General features: G+C 45.6%; 1 protein-coding gene across 4 annotated transcripts in view; it reads right to left on the bottom strand.

Moving 5' to 3' along the window:
• LOC137351684 (zona pellucida sperm-binding protein 4-like) overlaps positions 1-15117 on the bottom strand; it is a 67560-nt gene extending 52443 nt beyond the window's left edge. For 2 of the 4 annotated variants that reach the window (XM_068016401.1, XM_068016394.1), the window contains exons 1-8: positions 14729-15113; positions 12051-12229; positions 11883-11980; positions 11674-11807; positions 11387-11576; positions 11100-11247; positions 10876-10948; positions 9930-10040 (exon numbers count right to left, since the gene is read on the bottom strand). In XM_068016401.1, the coding sequence (XP_067872502.1) occupies positions 9930-10040; positions 10876-10948; positions 11100-11247; positions 11387-11576; positions 11674-11807; positions 11883-11980; positions 12051-12229; positions 14729-14951 (1156 nt within the window). In that variant the 5' untranslated portion in view covers positions 14952-15113. Of the gene's footprint in view, positions 1-9929; positions 10041-10875; positions 10949-11099; positions 11248-11386; positions 11577-11673; positions 11808-11882; positions 11981-12050; positions 12230-14728 lie in introns of all 4 variants that reach the window. The other 2 variants (XM_068016411.1, XM_068016420.1) reach the window with 2 other exon arrangements.
• Between the last annotated feature and the right edge of the window lie 1242 nt (positions 15118-16359).

Here is a 16359-nt window from a genome sequence, read left to right on the forward strand (position 1 = left end):
AAGGTCCCATTTTATGTCAGATTTCTCAGGTGTTATGGGTAATTTAGGTATAACAGTTAAAGCCTTCACCAAACCACCCACAGACACGGAGCTTTAGAAAGGTACCATCAGACCCTCAAAACAATGATCAAGGCATACGGTCACGAATATCCCCATGATTGGGATAAATGGCTGGAATTTTTGTTGACTCACCTAATGAGTCAAAAGGACTAAACTGGTACAATTATTTAATTGATATAATACACCAGGTCCTCTAAAACTAATTTTTTTTTTTGAACAGAGGGATGAATCTTTTGTGCTCGATGTATCTGTATTCTGGGAATAGCTCATGAGCTTGCAAAGTTGTTCAGGAACACCATAAAGCTTCCCAAACAAAGAAGAAATGGGCAGACAAACATGCCAAGAGCTGAAGATTTCAACGAGGGGATGGAGTGTTAGTATAATGCCTTTTACAAGGTGAACCACAGGGATATTCAAGTGCCAATATCTTACTGAAGTGATCTGTAGATCAGATTTAAGTAAAGCAAGTATCTTCCAGCCATAAGCAAGGATCAATACACTCTACTGCAGAGTAGCAGTCTAGTAGAGTAGCTAACTAGTCCCACCTGGTTGCTGCAGTTTCAGCTTCAAAAGTACAGAGGTCTGGGTGCAGCCTGCAAATAGAGTGCAGATTCAAACAAATAATGTGAAGAGTTTGGTGAATGGAGAGTTTAGTGAAGGGAGGTGCTCCTTTACTTACCCTCCAATATTTACTACAGTGCAGTGGAAGGAGCGAGATGGCAAGTAACTGGCAAGCTATTCTACTTAGAATAAATAGTCTGTAAAGTTAAAGTTATGTCAGGGCAGCTCAGCCAAGTGGAATGTACAGCATATGCATCATAGACACCACGTGTCCTGGACAGACATCTGCAGGAAGTGTCACTGGCTGCACAAGCTTGAGCTCTGGGTTTCAGGATGAGTGGTGGCTGGAGTCATTGTGGTTCAGTGAAGCAGAGAACTATGGTCACTGCAAATGGGGAGCATGCAGGCAGTGAATGGGTGATGTCAGTCTAAGAACTAGCTGGGTAGTGCAGGAGACCCAAGGCAATTGGCTTTCCATTTTGGATAATGTGAGGGCAATGGTTACTCAGGAGTGCAGTCGGAGCCAAGTTTGTGGAACCACAGGTAGTTTAGCTGCACAGGAGGGAGAGGAAGAGTAGTGAAAGGGGATTCTTTAGTTAGGGGAACAGAGGCATTTCTGCAGCTTATAGATGTAACTCCAGGATGGAGTGTTCCCTGCTTGGTGTGGGTCAAGAGAGGCACAGTGGATACAGGAGATTCTTCTGGGGGAGGGTAAACAGCCAGAGGTTGTGGTCCATGGTGGCACCAAAAGGTGGGGGAAATAAGACAAGGGAGACAAGGCCTGAAAGCAGATTTTTAGGAAGCTAGCATGATTAAAATGCAGGAGCTCAAAAGCAGTAATTTCAGGATTACTCCTAATCCCACAAGAGTACAGGAACAGGAGAATTGAGTGATTGAACATGTGGCTGGAGAAGTGGTGGAGGAGAGAGGGCATCAGATTTCTGATGCATTGGGACTGGTTCTGGGGTAGGTGGGACTTGTACAAGATGGACAGGTTGCATGTTTAGTTTAGTTTAGAGATACAGCACTGAAACAGGCCCGTCGGCCCACCGAGTCTGTGCCGACCATCAGCCACTCATTTATACTAATCCTACACTAATCCCATATTCCTACCACATCCCCACCTGTCCCTATATTTCCCTACCACCTACCTATACTAGTGACAATTTATAATGGCCAATTTACCTATCAACCTGCCAGTCTTTTGGCTGTGGGAGGAAACTGGAGAAAACCCACGCAGACACGGAGAACTTACAAACTCCACACAGGCAAGACCCAGAATTGAACCCAAGTCGCTGCAGCTGTGAAGCTGCGGTGCTAACCACTGCGCCACCCGCCGCCCCCCCCCCCCCCCCCGCATCTTAGGCCTGGGACGAATATCCTCACAAGAGCATTGTTACTGCTGTTGGGAACAGTTTAAACTACATGGGCAGGGGATGGGAGCTCAGATTGGAGGGAAGCAAAACTGGAAACCAGGAGCAAATATCAGACATACTGGGAGAGCGCTAGCACTAAAAGTAGGGGATAGCAAGTTATTAGGTGGGGCAAGGGAGAAAGTAATAAAGTCTAAAACAGGATAATGTACATACATGGAGTGGGGTAAATAAGATTGGGGAGGTACAGGTGTAAATTGCCATGTGGAAATATGATGGTTATAATTAGACCTGGCTCAAAGGGCAGGACAGGTGTTAAATATTCTTGGATACAAAGTGTTCAGGAAAGATAGGAAAGGGGAAAAGAGGGGTAGCAGTATTGATTGAGAGCATTGCAGTGCTAGAGAAAAAAAAAGGGATGTCCCAGACGGGTTAAGGACAGAATCAATTCAGTTAGAGCTAAAGGAACAGTTACATTGCTCAGTGTTGTCTACAGGCCACCAGTTAGTGGGATAAACATGGAACAAAATGAGGGAGATGCTAAAATTATAGGGTAGTTATAGTAGGAGGAAACTTTATTCAAAGAAATAGTGGTCGAGTAAAAGGCAGTGAGGGGCAAGAGTTCCTAGAGAGAATGTTCAGGAAAATATTTACAGCAGTATGTTGCTCAGCCAATGAGAAAGGAGACACAGCTAGAAATGGTTCATGGGAATGAAGTGATCCAAGTGGATCAAATATCAGGAGAGCATTTAGGAGACAGTGATCATTGTATCTGGAGGTTTAGGCTGACGATGGAAAAAGGACAAAATAATCCAGAGTAAGAATAATTAACTGGTGAGGGTCAGTTTCAATGAGGCAAGAACAGAGCTGGGGTGAATAAATTGGAGTCAAAGATAGGCAGGAAAAAAAAAAGTCAGTAGCTGAACAATGGACTACCTTGAAAGAGAGAAAGCTGTGGCCCAGTCAAGGTATGTTCCTGAAGGGTAAAAGAGGTCGGGCAAACAATTCCAGAGCTCCCTGGATGACCAAAGAGGTAGAGATTAAAAGAAAAAAGTGCACTTATGATAGATGCCATGTAGAAAATACTGTGGAGAATCAGGCTGTATAGGCAGTCCAGAGGGGGAAGTGAAAAAGAAATAAACAGCAATGAGTATGAAGAGACTGGCAGCTAAAAATGGAATCAGTTTTCTATAGACATAGGAAAAAGATGGGGCTGATTATGGACCATAAAGAGGATTTACACATGGAGGCAGAGGGCATCGCTGAGGTATTAAATAAATACCTTACATTTCTCTTTACTCAGGAGGTGCAACCCAGGCAATGGTGCAAGGAGATAATTCAGACACAGTTTAAAATTGATGGACATATTAGATAGGCTGTCTGCACTCAGTGGATAAAGCACCAGGAGAGATTTATCCAAGATAGAGGGACAGAGGGGGATGGGGGAGGGAATCAATCATGGAGGTACTGGCCTTAATTCAGTCTTCCTTAAACTTGGTGCCAGAGGACTGGAGAATTATAAATGATCCACCCTTGTTCTAAAAAGGTGGAACTAGAAGCCCAGCAACTACAGGTCAGTTTAACTTCAGTGGGGAACTTGGGACAAAATTAGTCACATGGACTAATTGTGTTAAAGGAAACCAGCAAAGGTTCTATGTAAAAATCACAAACATGGAGGTTTTTTTGGAAGAGGTAACAGAAGGTTGATGTGTGCAGACTTCCAGAAAGGGGTTTAATAGTGCCAGTCTTGAGCAAGGTTGAAACTTATGGGATAAAAAGGGACAGTGGGAATGGATATGAAATGGGCTGAGTGACAGGACAAAGTTGTTAATGGATTATTTGGAGATAGAGGAAGGTTTGTAGTAGAGTTCCCCCAGGAATCAGTGTTGAGACCCTTGCTTTTCTGATATAAGTGACCTAGACCTTGGTGTACAGGGCACAATTTCAGAGTTGACAGATATGAAACTTGGAAGCATTGTGAATGGAGAGGAGAGTTTAGAACTTTGAAAGGATAGGCATGTTAGTGGGATGGGCAGATAGATGGCAGATGAAGTTCAATGCAGAGTAATGTGAAGGGATTCATTTTGGTTGGAAGAACAGAGAAACAAAACAAAGGGTACAATTCTAAAGGGGAAGAGACCTGGGTGTATATGTGCACAAGTCATTGAAGGTGACAAGACAGGTCGAGAGAATGGTTAATAAAGCCAAAAGTACTGGATACTTCATTAATAGGGGCATTGAGTACAAGAGCAAGGAAGTTTTGTTGAACTCTTACAAGACACTAGTGCTGCCTCAGCTAGAGTATTGTGACCCATTTTGGGTGCCACACTTAAAGACAAGACAACATTGGAGGGTGTACAAGAGATTCACAAGAAAGGTTCCAGGATGAGGAACTGGATTTTAAAAAAGACAGATTGAAGTTAGGTCTATTTTCCTTGGAGAAGGTGGAGGAGAATTGACAGGATGTAAAAATCAAGGGTCTAGACAGTAGAGAGAAACTGTTCCCACTTGTGAAAGGGTTGAGAATAAGATGGGACAGATCTCAAGTATTTAAGAGAAGCAAAAGTGACTGAGGAGATACTTCATGCAGCAAGTGGTTAATGCCTTGAATGCAATGACTGAGTGGTGGAGGCACATGCAATTGAAGCAGTCAAAATGGAATTAGACTGTTGAGTAGGAAGAGTGTGTAGGGTTTATGGGAGAAGGCAGGGGAAATGGAACAGTTAATTGCTCTTGGAGAGCTGGTATAGACAGGATGGGCTGATTGGCCTCCTTTGGCACCAATGATTCTGATGGTCAGAGTGAGGGGTGAAGGCAAAAAGGAGCTTTAATATTTCAAGCTGTAATTGTTCTTTACTTCATTACAAACTGAATGTTAACTAGTAAACAATTTGTTTAACGAAAGCTGGTTGATGTGTTTTATTCTGGAATAAACACATTTTTTCCCTCACTTGCCAATGTGGTCAACATTTCAATTTGTTACTGGTGCAGAAGTGGAATTAGAACCAACAATACACTTCTCCCACCTCAGTTATAACACAAGTGACTCAGTTCAAGAGCAATTACAGAGAGATGGACAATAAATGCTAACCCAGCCAGCAATGTCCACATCCCTTGACTGAATTAAAAAAGGAGCAGAGGGACCTGGGGGTATATGCACACAAACCACTGCATGTGGCAGTGAAGGTTGAGAAAGTGGTTAATAAAGCAGATGGTAATTAGGACTTGGTAAAGAGAAGCCTTGCAGTACAAAAGCAAGTTGGTGAAACTTTCTAAAACATTGCTTTGGCCTCAACTGGTGTACTGTGGAATTCTGGACACCATGCTGAAAGGTAGGTTAGGAGGGATTTAGAGGGGGTAAAAAGATACAGAATCTAGTGAGGAACTTGAATTCTGTGGATATATTGGAGAAGCTCGTGCTGTTCTCCTAGTCTCGATGTAGTGGCCATTTCGGAGACATGGGTAGAGCAGGGGCAGGAATGGATGTTGCAGGTTCCAGGATTTAGATGTTTCAGTAAGAACAGAGAAGATGGTAAAAGAGGGGAGGGGGGGCGTGGCATTGACAATCAAGGAAAGTATTACAGCGGCAGAAAGGACATTTGAGGACTCGTCTACTGAGGTAGTATGGGCCGAGGTTAGAAACAGGAGAGGTGAGGTCACCCTGTTGGGAGTCTTTTATAGACCTCCAAATAGTTCCAGAGATGTAGAGGAAAGGATAGCGAAGATGATTCTCAACAGGGGCGAATGTAACAGTGTAGTTGTTATGGGGGACTTTAACTTTCCAAATATCGACTGGAAATACTATAGTTCGAGTACTTTAGATGGGTCAGTTTCTGTCCAGTGTGTGCAGGAGGGTTTTCTGACACAGTATGTAGATAGGCCAACCAGGGGCGATGCCACATTGGATTTGGTACTGGGTAATGAACCCAGCCAGGTGTTAGATTTAGATGTAGGTGAGCACTTTGGTGATAGTGATCACAATTCGGTTAGGTTTCCCTTAGCGATGGGCAGGGACAGGTATATACCACAGGGCAAGAATTATAGCTGGGGGAAAGGAAATTATGATGCGATTAGGCAAGATTTAGGATGCGTAGGATGGGGAAGGAAACTGCAGGGGATGGGCACAATCAAAATGTGGAGCTTATTCAAGGAGCAGCTACAGCGTGTCCTTGATAAGTATGTACATGTGAGGCAGGGAGGAAGTTGTTGAGCGAGGGAGCCGTGGTTTACTAAAGAAGTTGAAGCGCTTGTCAAGAGGAAGGCGGCGGCTTATGTTAGGATGAGACGTGAAGGCTCAGTTAGGGCGCTTGAGAGTTACAAGCTAGCCAGGAAGGATCTAAAGGGAGAGCTAAGAAGAGCAAGGAGAGGACACGAGAAGTCATTGGCGGAGAGGATCAGGGAAAACCCTAAGGCTTTCTATAGGTATATCAGGAATAAAAGAATGACTAGAGTTAGAACAGGGCCAATCAAGGATAGTAGTAGGAAGTTGTGTGTGGAATCAGAGGAGGTAGGGGGAAGTGTTAAATGAATATTTTGTGTCAGTATTTACAGTAGAGAAAGAAAATGTTGTCGAGGAGAATACTGAGATTCAGGCTACTAGGCTAGATGGGATTGAGGTTCACAAGGAGGAGGTGTTATCAATTTTGGAAAGTGTGAAAATAGATAAGTCCCCTGGGCCAGATGGGATTTATCCTAGGATTCTCTGGGAAGCTAGGGAGGAGATTGCAGAGCCTTTGTCCTTGATCTTTATGTCGTCATTGTCGACAGGAATAGTGCCGGAAGACTGGAGGATAGCAAATGTTGTCCCCTTGTTCAAGAAGGGGACTAGAGACAGCCCTGGTAATTATAGACCTGTGAGCCTTACTTCAGTTGTGGGTAAAATGTTGGAAAAGGTTATAAGAGACAGGATGTATAATAGTCTTGAAAAGAATAAGTTCATTAGCGATAGTCAGCACGGTTGTGACAGGTAGGTCGTGCCTCACAAACCTTAGAGTTTTTCAAGAAGGTGACAAAACAGGTGGATGAGGGTAAAGCAGTGGATGTGGTGTATATGGATTTCAGTAAGGCGTTTGATAAGGTTCCCCATGGTAGGCTATTGCAGAAAATACGGAAGTATGGGGTTGAAGGTGATTTAGAGCTTTGGATCAGAAATTGGCTAGCTGAAAGAAGACAGAGGGTGGTGGTTGATGGCAAATGTTCATCCTGGAGTTTAGTTACTAGTGGTGTACCGCAAGGATCTGTTTTGGGGCCACTGCTGTTTGTCATTTTTATAAATGACTTGGAAGAGGGTGTAGAAGGGTGGGTTAGTAAATTTGCAGATGACACCAAAGTCGGTTGAGTTGTGGATAGTGCCGAAGGATGTCGTAGGGTACAGAAGGACATAGATAGGCTGCAGAGCTGGGCCAAGAGATGGCAAATGGAGTTTAATGCAGAAAAGTGAGGTGATTCACTTTGGAAGGAGTAACAGGAATGCAGAGTACTGGGCTAATGGGAAGATTCTTGGTAGTGTAGATGAGCAGAGAGATCTTGGTGTCCAGGTGCATAAATCCCTGAAGGCTGCTACCCAGGTTAATAGGGCTGTTAAGAAGGCATATGGTGTGTTCGCTTTTATTAGTAGGGGGGTCGAGTTTCAGAGCCACGAGGTCATGCTGCAGCTGTACAAAACTCTAGTGAGATCGCCCATTGAGTATTGCGTGCAGTTCTGGTCACCGCATTATAGGAAGGATGAGGAAGCTTTAGAAAGGGTGCAGAGGAGATTCACTAGGATGTTGCCTGGTATGGAGGGAAGGTCTTACGAGGAAAGGCTGAGGGAATTGAGGTTGTTTTCGTTAGAGAAGGAGGAGAGGTGACTTAATAGAGACACAAGATAATCAGAGGGTTAGATAGGGTGGATAGTGAGAGTCTTTTTCCTTGAATGGTGATGGCAAACACGAGGGGACATAGCTTGAAGTTGAGGGGTGATAGATATAGGACAGATGTCAGAGGTAGTTTCTTTACACAGAGAGTAGTAGGGGCGTGGAATGCCCTGCCTGCAAAAGTAGTAGACTTGCCAACTTTAAGGGCATTTAAGTGGTCATTGGATAGACATATGGATGAAAATGGAATAGTCTAGGTCAGATTGTTTCACAGGTCGGCGCAACTTCGAGGGCCAAAGGGCCTGTACTGCGCTGTAATGTTCTAATTCTAAAAGGAAATGGAAGTGATTTTATCAAAGTGTTCAAAGTGAGGGTCTGTAGTGTATTTTATTTTTTTATTTGGAGATACAGCACTGAAACAGGCCCTTCAGCCCACCGAGTCTGTGCTGACCAACAACCACCCATTTATACTAACCCTACAGTAATCCCACATTCCCTACCACCTACCTACACTAGGGGCAATTTACTATGGCCGATTTACCCATCACCTGCAAGTCTTCCACTGTGGGAGGAAACCGGAGCACCCGGCAGAAACTCCGCGGTCACAGGGAGAACTTGCAAACTCCACAGTCAGTACCCAGAATTGAACCCGGGTCCCTGAAGCTGTGAGGCTGCAGTGCTAACCACTGCGCCACTTACCATTGGTAGAATAGATCAGAACCAGAGGACACAAGCTGGTCAGCAATAGATCGAGGTGATACAAGGAATAATTACACCACAAAAAGGATGCAGATGGTTAGGTAGTTATTGATTTTATGCTGATATTGTCTTACTTTACTGTCATTTTCAGGTGAGTTTCTCCCAAGACTTCTGAAACTGCATGCTCAATATCAGCAGCAAAAATCCCTTTCTAAAGGATTGCCCAGACAAGTGCATTGAATTAGCACTGAGCTGTTGTAACAGAGCAGTGTCATTCCACTGAATAGAGTGGAGTAGAGCTTCATTCAGCTGAAACTACACAAGGATGAGCAGCCACAGTCTCCATCCTGAATATCCTAATGCTGACCCTCCTTCATGCTTTGTAATGGGTCTGTAATCAATCTGTATTTGACAATTCCCAACAATTGCTCAGACTCAGTATTCAGCTTCCACTGCTGCTCAGCAACAGCCCAAACTGCTAAAGATATTTTTAGGATAGCATTGCTGGTCACAAATTACAATCACCCAGACTAATGAAACAAGGAAATTCTGCAGCACTGCCAGGCTCCAGTCAGTTTCACTAATCTCCCATTAAGTGGAATTTCAAGCAACCTGACTTGCTGTTTCCCCATCTTCAGAGGTTGGGATGGAGACATCCTGGCTTGGTCCAAATAAATGAAATGCTGGCACTTTTCCTCAGGTAGCACTCCCACCTCCTGAAGTACCCAGGTATATTATTGTATACCAGTAGCCCAGTAAAACCAAGCACATGGTTTAGACTAAGACTCAATATATCAGTTCCATGTAGAGAGAGTGATAAAATGTTTATAGGGAATCCAGGGACCAGTCCTGTTAACTGGGCATGGGTGGTACAGCTCACTTACCAGGCTTGAACTGGTGGAAATGATTCCTTCATGGAAGTGGCAAGACTGGAGATATGAGACTAAAGCCCAGTATCAGTTAGATACAACTAATATCATTGTGCAACCTCATCTTACTCCAAACCCAGTGATGTTTATACCTCCTTCTGTGGCTGTGGGGAGGAAACGTAATTTGCAGCTGAAACTAGATTATAAGCTACAACTTTCATTGAATAATTTAACAGATGGAGACCAAGACTTCATCTATAAACAGCAGTTTATTATCCAGACAGATCTACAGTTCCATTAATCTGCACTCAGAACCCACCCTGTGACCCACATCCATTTTCCACACAGCAACAGTCCCAACCAACAGGGCCACAGAGAGCAGAGCCACCCCAACTGCTACTCCAGGAAGAACAAGGGAGGGGGAATCCACAGCAGCATCTGTGGAGAGAAGCCAGGGTTAGAGGGGCACCAGTTACTGCATCACTACACACTGGAGGAAGTTCCTCCTTTACCTTTCTCTTCCTGCTGGATCCCTGCAGACAATCTCTCCCCATCTTCCAGGAAAATGATGGGCCCAGTGGTCACCAAGGTCCCAGGCTGGTTATTGGTGCTTCTTCGTCTCACTGGGGAAGGAAGAGTTCAAGGTTCAGTAGTTGCCTGAATCAGATGTTCAAGCTCAAACTTGATAATCTCTGCTTCCACCACATGCAAGTTTCAAAGTAAATTGGATGGGTGCTTGATGGAAATAAAACTTGCAGAGTTACAGGGATAGAGCAAAGGAATGGGACTGATTTGATACTATAAGACTTAAGCATTGACTGGGTGGAAAGGCTTCCTCCATTTATAAAACTTGGTCAGATGCAAAAAAAAAAGACATCTGGCGCAAAATATCAGAGATAAGGGGCACGACTTAAAAATGGTTGCCTGACTAAAACAGATTTTCCAATATTCAAATGAACCTGCTTCAACCAAGCAGCTTGCAGAATGGTCAGTGTGGACTCCGTGAAGTAATGTCACCAGTTGATAGGAATGTCCTCTCCACTGAAAATAGTTTCATTACATCTGGAATACCTGGTGACAGAATGAGAATAAAGTGCCAGTTCAATGTCCCAGACAAAAAAATGTTCAACCTATTCCTGACCAGATAAGGTTTGGAGCAGAGTGCACCTGGACCAATTAGATTCCACTCTGCAGGTGAGGAGTGAGGAACAATGAACCAACATTCCTGCTCACATTATCCTGGCTGAGGGATCACAACATGCTTGATCTGCATCTCCCTGCTTTCTTGTGCTCACACTGACTGCCACTTCCTGATGGAAACTTGCACACAATGGGACTTGGGGGAAAACATTGAGCAGTTCAGAGCTGCAGGATTACTGACACTTCTGGGCCCAGTGTTCAGATCTCCCACACACTCCCCATCAGGGTTCACTTTCTACTCACATCCCAGGTACTTACTGGGGCTGCAGGAAGCTGTGCAGTTCTCTCGGCTGGAAGGGGAGCAAACCTCAGCACTGCAGTGGAAGTAAACCTGCAAAGAGACAGTGCGGTATGGTGAGTGCCACAGCTCCCAGGAAGCAGGAGGAGAGGAATGCTTCTCCATTCAAAAAGATAGATAGAACAGGGAGCTCACTCAGTAACAAGCTCAACCAAGTCAGCCAGAATGACTGAAGGAGACTCACCTCCCCGCTCAGAGGCCGGCCTGAAACTCGCTCCCAGAAAGTGAAAGTGCTGACTACAAAGCGCTTATGATGAGTTGGGAAACGCAAATGGGAAGCAGCGTCTAGCGGGAGGAGGCGGCTTTTGTAGTTGTCACCAGTAAAGGGGCACCTGGAACAGAAAGAATGATAGCATTGCTGTCAACTAGTGATCAAAGATGAGACTAGAATACAATGCAGAGGAACAGGGAAACCACTTGCTAACACCTCATTGCTTTGCTGAATCTTCATTGCCTCCCCCACCCCCTCACCTGTTCACCAGGAGCTTCCATTGAAGCTGGGAATAGGGCTCGGCAGTAGGGCTCGCCCAGCACTCATTGAGCACCAGCACAAGGGATGGGTCGTTCCGGTTCAGGACACGAACCTCCACAAACACGGGCTCCCGGAGCACACTCAGGATCGGGTAGTCACTGGCCACGTACCAGCTCCGGTAGGCAGCATCTGAAAAGAGAAAGATGCAGGATGGCCACAATGTGCAGAGACAGAGAGAGAGAGAGAGACAGAAGTTGGACACTAGCCATCAGAGAGCACTCGCTACCTCTCGCTATTCTCAGCTCCAGAAGCAGGATCCCGGTCTCGGTGGCAGGCAGTGGCGGAGAAAGGGTGTAAACTCGGGGCTTCAGCTGCAATTCAGACTCCTGGCTTCCCTTGTAACTGCACTGGACATGGAGCCTGCAAGAGAAGGGACACGGCTGCACAATTCAGCTCCTCACCACCTCTAGCCGCTCAATGTGCTCCCATTCTCACCTGAAGGGGCTGTCCCGGCTCACCGATCCCAAAGCACCATCCAAGATCTCAAACTGAGCCAACACATCCGTTTCATACACCACGTCCACCCCGTCCAGCTACAAGAGACACAAGACCATCAGTACTGACTGACACCCATTGATGGGACAGCCAAGCCACAATACATACCCGCTGGCTAGTGCCACACTCAGTGAGTGCGAACTCAAAGAGCACAGTGTCTACAGAGGCCACGGTGGGACTGCACTCAGCTCCGTGTCCATCCTTCAGATGCACCGTTGTCAGGTTTACAGGAGGCAGCGTCAAATCCTTGGAGATGGCGATCAGGACCCGCCCATCCTTGGTGCAAACTGCAAGACAGGCAATGAAAGGAGTTTAGTTGTTGTCCCAATCTCAGCAGAACATGTTTCTGAGAATACTTCCAGGGATGAGGGACTGGGACTTCAGCTCTGTGGATAGAACAAGGAATACAGTCCCAGCTTCCCCAGGAGGAGAGATTTGATAGGTGGGGAACATGAGGGGCCTAGACCAATTAGATAGAGAGAAACTGTTCCCATTGGCACAAGGGTGGAGAACCAGAGGGCACAGATTGAAGGAGATTGGTAGATGCAGAGGTGACAGGAGGGAAAACTGACACAGCGAGTGGTTAGGATCTGGAATGTTCTGCCCGAGTGGTGGAGACAGATTTAATCAGAGCTTTCAAAGGCTATAGGATAATTATCGAGAGACTACATGCAGGGCTGGGGGGGGGGGGGGGGCAGGGAAGGTGAAGAACCAATTGCTCATAGTGAACCATTAGGCACCGAATGGTTGAAATGGCCTCTGTTGCCATAATTTTCCAATGTCATCATGGCAAGTAAAATTCACACCCCTTAAGTGCCAGGCAATGACCATCTCAGTGGCAGGCACAGTGGCGCAGTGGTTAGCACCGCAGCCTCACAGCTCCAGGGACCCGGGTTCGATTCCGGGTACTGCCTGTGTGGAGTTTGCAAGTTCTCCCTGTGTCTGCGTGGGTTTTCTCCGGGTGCTCCGGTTTCCTCCCACAAGCCAAAAGACTTGCAGGTTGATAGGTAAATTGGCCATTATAAATTGTCACTAGTATAGGTAGGTGGTAGGGAAATATAGGGACAGGTGGGGATGTTTGGTAGGAATATGGGATTAGTGTAGGATTAGTATAAATGGGTGGTTGATGTTCGGCACAGACTCGGTGGGCCGAAGGGCCTGTTTCAGTGCTGTATCTCTAATCTAATCTAATCTAATCTCCCCTTGACATTCAATGACATTATGATCACTGAATCAGTGGCACAGTGGGTAGCACCACAGCCTCAGGGCTCCAGGGACCCAAGTTCAATCTGGGTACTGCCTGTGCAGATTTTGCAAATTCTCCCTGTGACAGGGTGGGTTTTTGCCGGGTGCTCCGGATTCCTCCCACCGCCAAGGACATGCAGGCGATAGGTAAATTGGCCATTGTAAATTGCCCCTCGTGGTAGGGAATATAAGATTACTGCAGGATTAGTATAAATGGGTGGTTCTTGGTCAGCACAGACTCAGTGGGCTGAAGGGCCTGTTTCAGTGCTGTATCACTAAATAAACTAACATCCTGGGGATTATCATTGACCAGAAATGGAACTGAGGTAGCTATATAAAAATACTGTGGCCACAAGAGCAGGTCAGAGGCTAAGAATCCTGCAGTGATTAACTCAAAGCCTGTCCATCTACAATGGCACAAGTCAGGATTGTGATGGGATGCTGTCTACTTGCCTGGATGGGCACATCAACACTCAACAAACTTACACCATCCAGGACAAAGCAGCCCACTTGATTGGCATCCATCCACAAATAATCACTCCCTACTCTGACAGTAGCAGTAGTGTGTACCATCTGCAAGGTGCACTGCACAACACACAAAGGCTCCTCAGACAGCACCTTCCAAACCCACAAGCTTCACCACCTAGAAAGACAAAGCAAACAGTTACATGTTAACACCACCACCTGCAAGTTCCCTTCCAAGTCACACCATCCTGACTTGGAAGTATAATCACCATTCCTTCACTGTTACTGCATCAAAATCCTGGAACTCCCTTCCTCACACTGTGGGTGTACCTACCCCACATGGACTACAGCAGTTCAAAAAGGCAGCTCACCACCACATTCTCAAGGGCAGTTAATGCTGGGCAGTTAATGCTGGCCTGGCCATTAATACCCACATCCCAAGAACAAATAAAAGGCATGATTCCATGACCTCTCAGCGGGAGGATCCCAATCCCACAATCACTTCCACTCCTCTATAACATTCCTGTCCCGATCATAACCCACACCAAATCCAGTTCAATCTTGACCCTGCACTCCAACTCACATCGGCTCCCAGTCCAGCAGAGAAACAAATTTAAAATTCCAACCCTGGGGTTAAAATCTGCTCCCCACATTCCCCAAACCCATTTTCCTTCAATTCCAGCCCCTTGATCATCAGGGAATTCTCTCTCCTGCCATTGACAAGCGGGTTTCCATCCGTCTCAACTTTAAATGGAATTCTCTTCACAAAACTCTCCCCTCCTTCACTTAAACTCCACTTCAAAACCAAACCCTAAACCTGTCCAATATTATCAGGGCTCAGTGTTAAATCCTGACAGTTAATATTCCCGGGATTCTCCTTGGGGAGTTTGATTGGGAAGAAGATAAACTATTGGAGGAGATAGTCTTCATCCCACAATCAGTTTCACTCAGACAGGTTTGAAATATTAACTGAATTGAATCCAAGGAAAATGAAAGGATTATCCTGGACAATCCCAACTACAGCTGACCCTGGAAATAACTGCTCTGGAATATAGACGGAGTGAGAATACACCCACCTGGCAGATTGTCCAGTGAATAGAAACACGGCGGCACATCCCGGCTCCCAACATCAAAGCAACAACCTCTCCGCACACACTCACTGCCTGCAATTCCCGCAAATCCACACTCTTGCCTGAATTTGGGAGATATCCAACATTTATCAGCGGGCAGAAAGAGAGAGGGCGGCTGAGCAGAACAGATTGTAACAAATAACAAAGCTAGAATACGGAATATCTCCATGATAACAAGTGAAACCTCCCAGGTGAGTAAGGTTACTGAACACAATGCCCCTTTTTCTGACAGCTCTGTTTAAGCTGCAGTAAATGAGTTTGCCAATCAGCCTGAGACACAGTCCCAGCTCCACCGCCTCCTCAACATTAACCCGCATTCCCACGGCTCACACGGAGATGGGCTCTGTTTTTAATAAAGCAGGAAAGGACACTGGCTCCAAAGACAGCTCCACAAGTGTCCCCTCTTAAGGAGGCAGCACGGATAGAATTTAGACATAAAGTCTCATGAAGTGAAGAAAGCGAGAATTGTAAATGATCATCTTGTTGTTTGTGGTAATGATACACTCGGTATCTTGTGGGACAGAGAGAGGCCGCTTCCATCCCATGGACATTGGGGAAGATTGATTCAGCTCCAGACCAAAGCCCCTCTCAGAGACCCCCATCTCCTGGAATGTCCCCTTGTGATCTCAGTGGATTGAACAGATCCATGTTCCTCTGCCCCCTCCTTCAATCCCTATTTCTGATGCCTCCTCTATTCCAGTCCTTGTTCCAGAGATCTTTCTAACACCTTCTGGAGATTCTCTTGGACTTTCACATGTGATGCTTAGCTCTCTCTGAATTAGGAGTGGGGGCAGCCTGACTTTGGATCTTCATTTTCTACTGGGACACCCCTGCTTTGGGGACTATGAGGATTTTGGATGATCATGTGATCCCCATCAGGTCAATGCTTCATCTCAGTAGAGGCACATTTTTATTAGGAGCTGACTGAGCACACAGTGGGATTGAGTTCAGAATATACAGTGGATTCAGTCCTGGATCAGTACAGCTGCACATTCTGCAGTGTCACTTTCTGTTTCAACATTGCTTTTCAATGGGTTTCAATAAACTACTTTCTGTCTCAATGCATCTTGACTCAGTTCATTGACCTGGTTCAGTACAGCACAGATACCCACTGTCCAATGTGTCATTGTGGACTGAGTGAGTTTAGTAATCACCTGATCTGTCCAGAACATATTGTTAGACAAGTCATGCTTCAGTTCCATCAAAGAATTTTCCACATGGATGGAGTTGATCACTAGGCTCTGCTCAACATGCTTGAGAGAGTTGTTGAGGGGAATGTGATTGATGTGGTGAAAATGGACTTCCAAAAGGTGTTTGATAAAAGTGTCACAATAACAGACTTGTCAACAGAGTTGAATCCCATGGAATGAAAGGGACAGTGGAAACATGGATACAAAGTTGGTTGAATGACAGGAAGCAGCGTGTAATGAAGGGGAGGGGGGTGGGGTGCGTGTGGAGGTGATGGTGGGGAAGAGAATAAAAGGAAGGTGTGTGATATTGTCTACAGCAGGAGATATTAAATAACAAAGATTTCCTGGAACAATGGCAAAGAGCATGTTAATGGTTGTGGTGAAAGA

The sequence above is a fragment of the Heterodontus francisci genome, chromosome 2 (assembly GCF_036365525.1).
Source record: "Heterodontus francisci isolate sHetFra1 chromosome 2, sHetFra1.hap1, whole genome shotgun sequence".
Taxonomy (NCBI): domain Eukaryota; kingdom Metazoa; phylum Chordata; class Chondrichthyes; order Heterodontiformes; family Heterodontidae; genus Heterodontus; species Heterodontus francisci.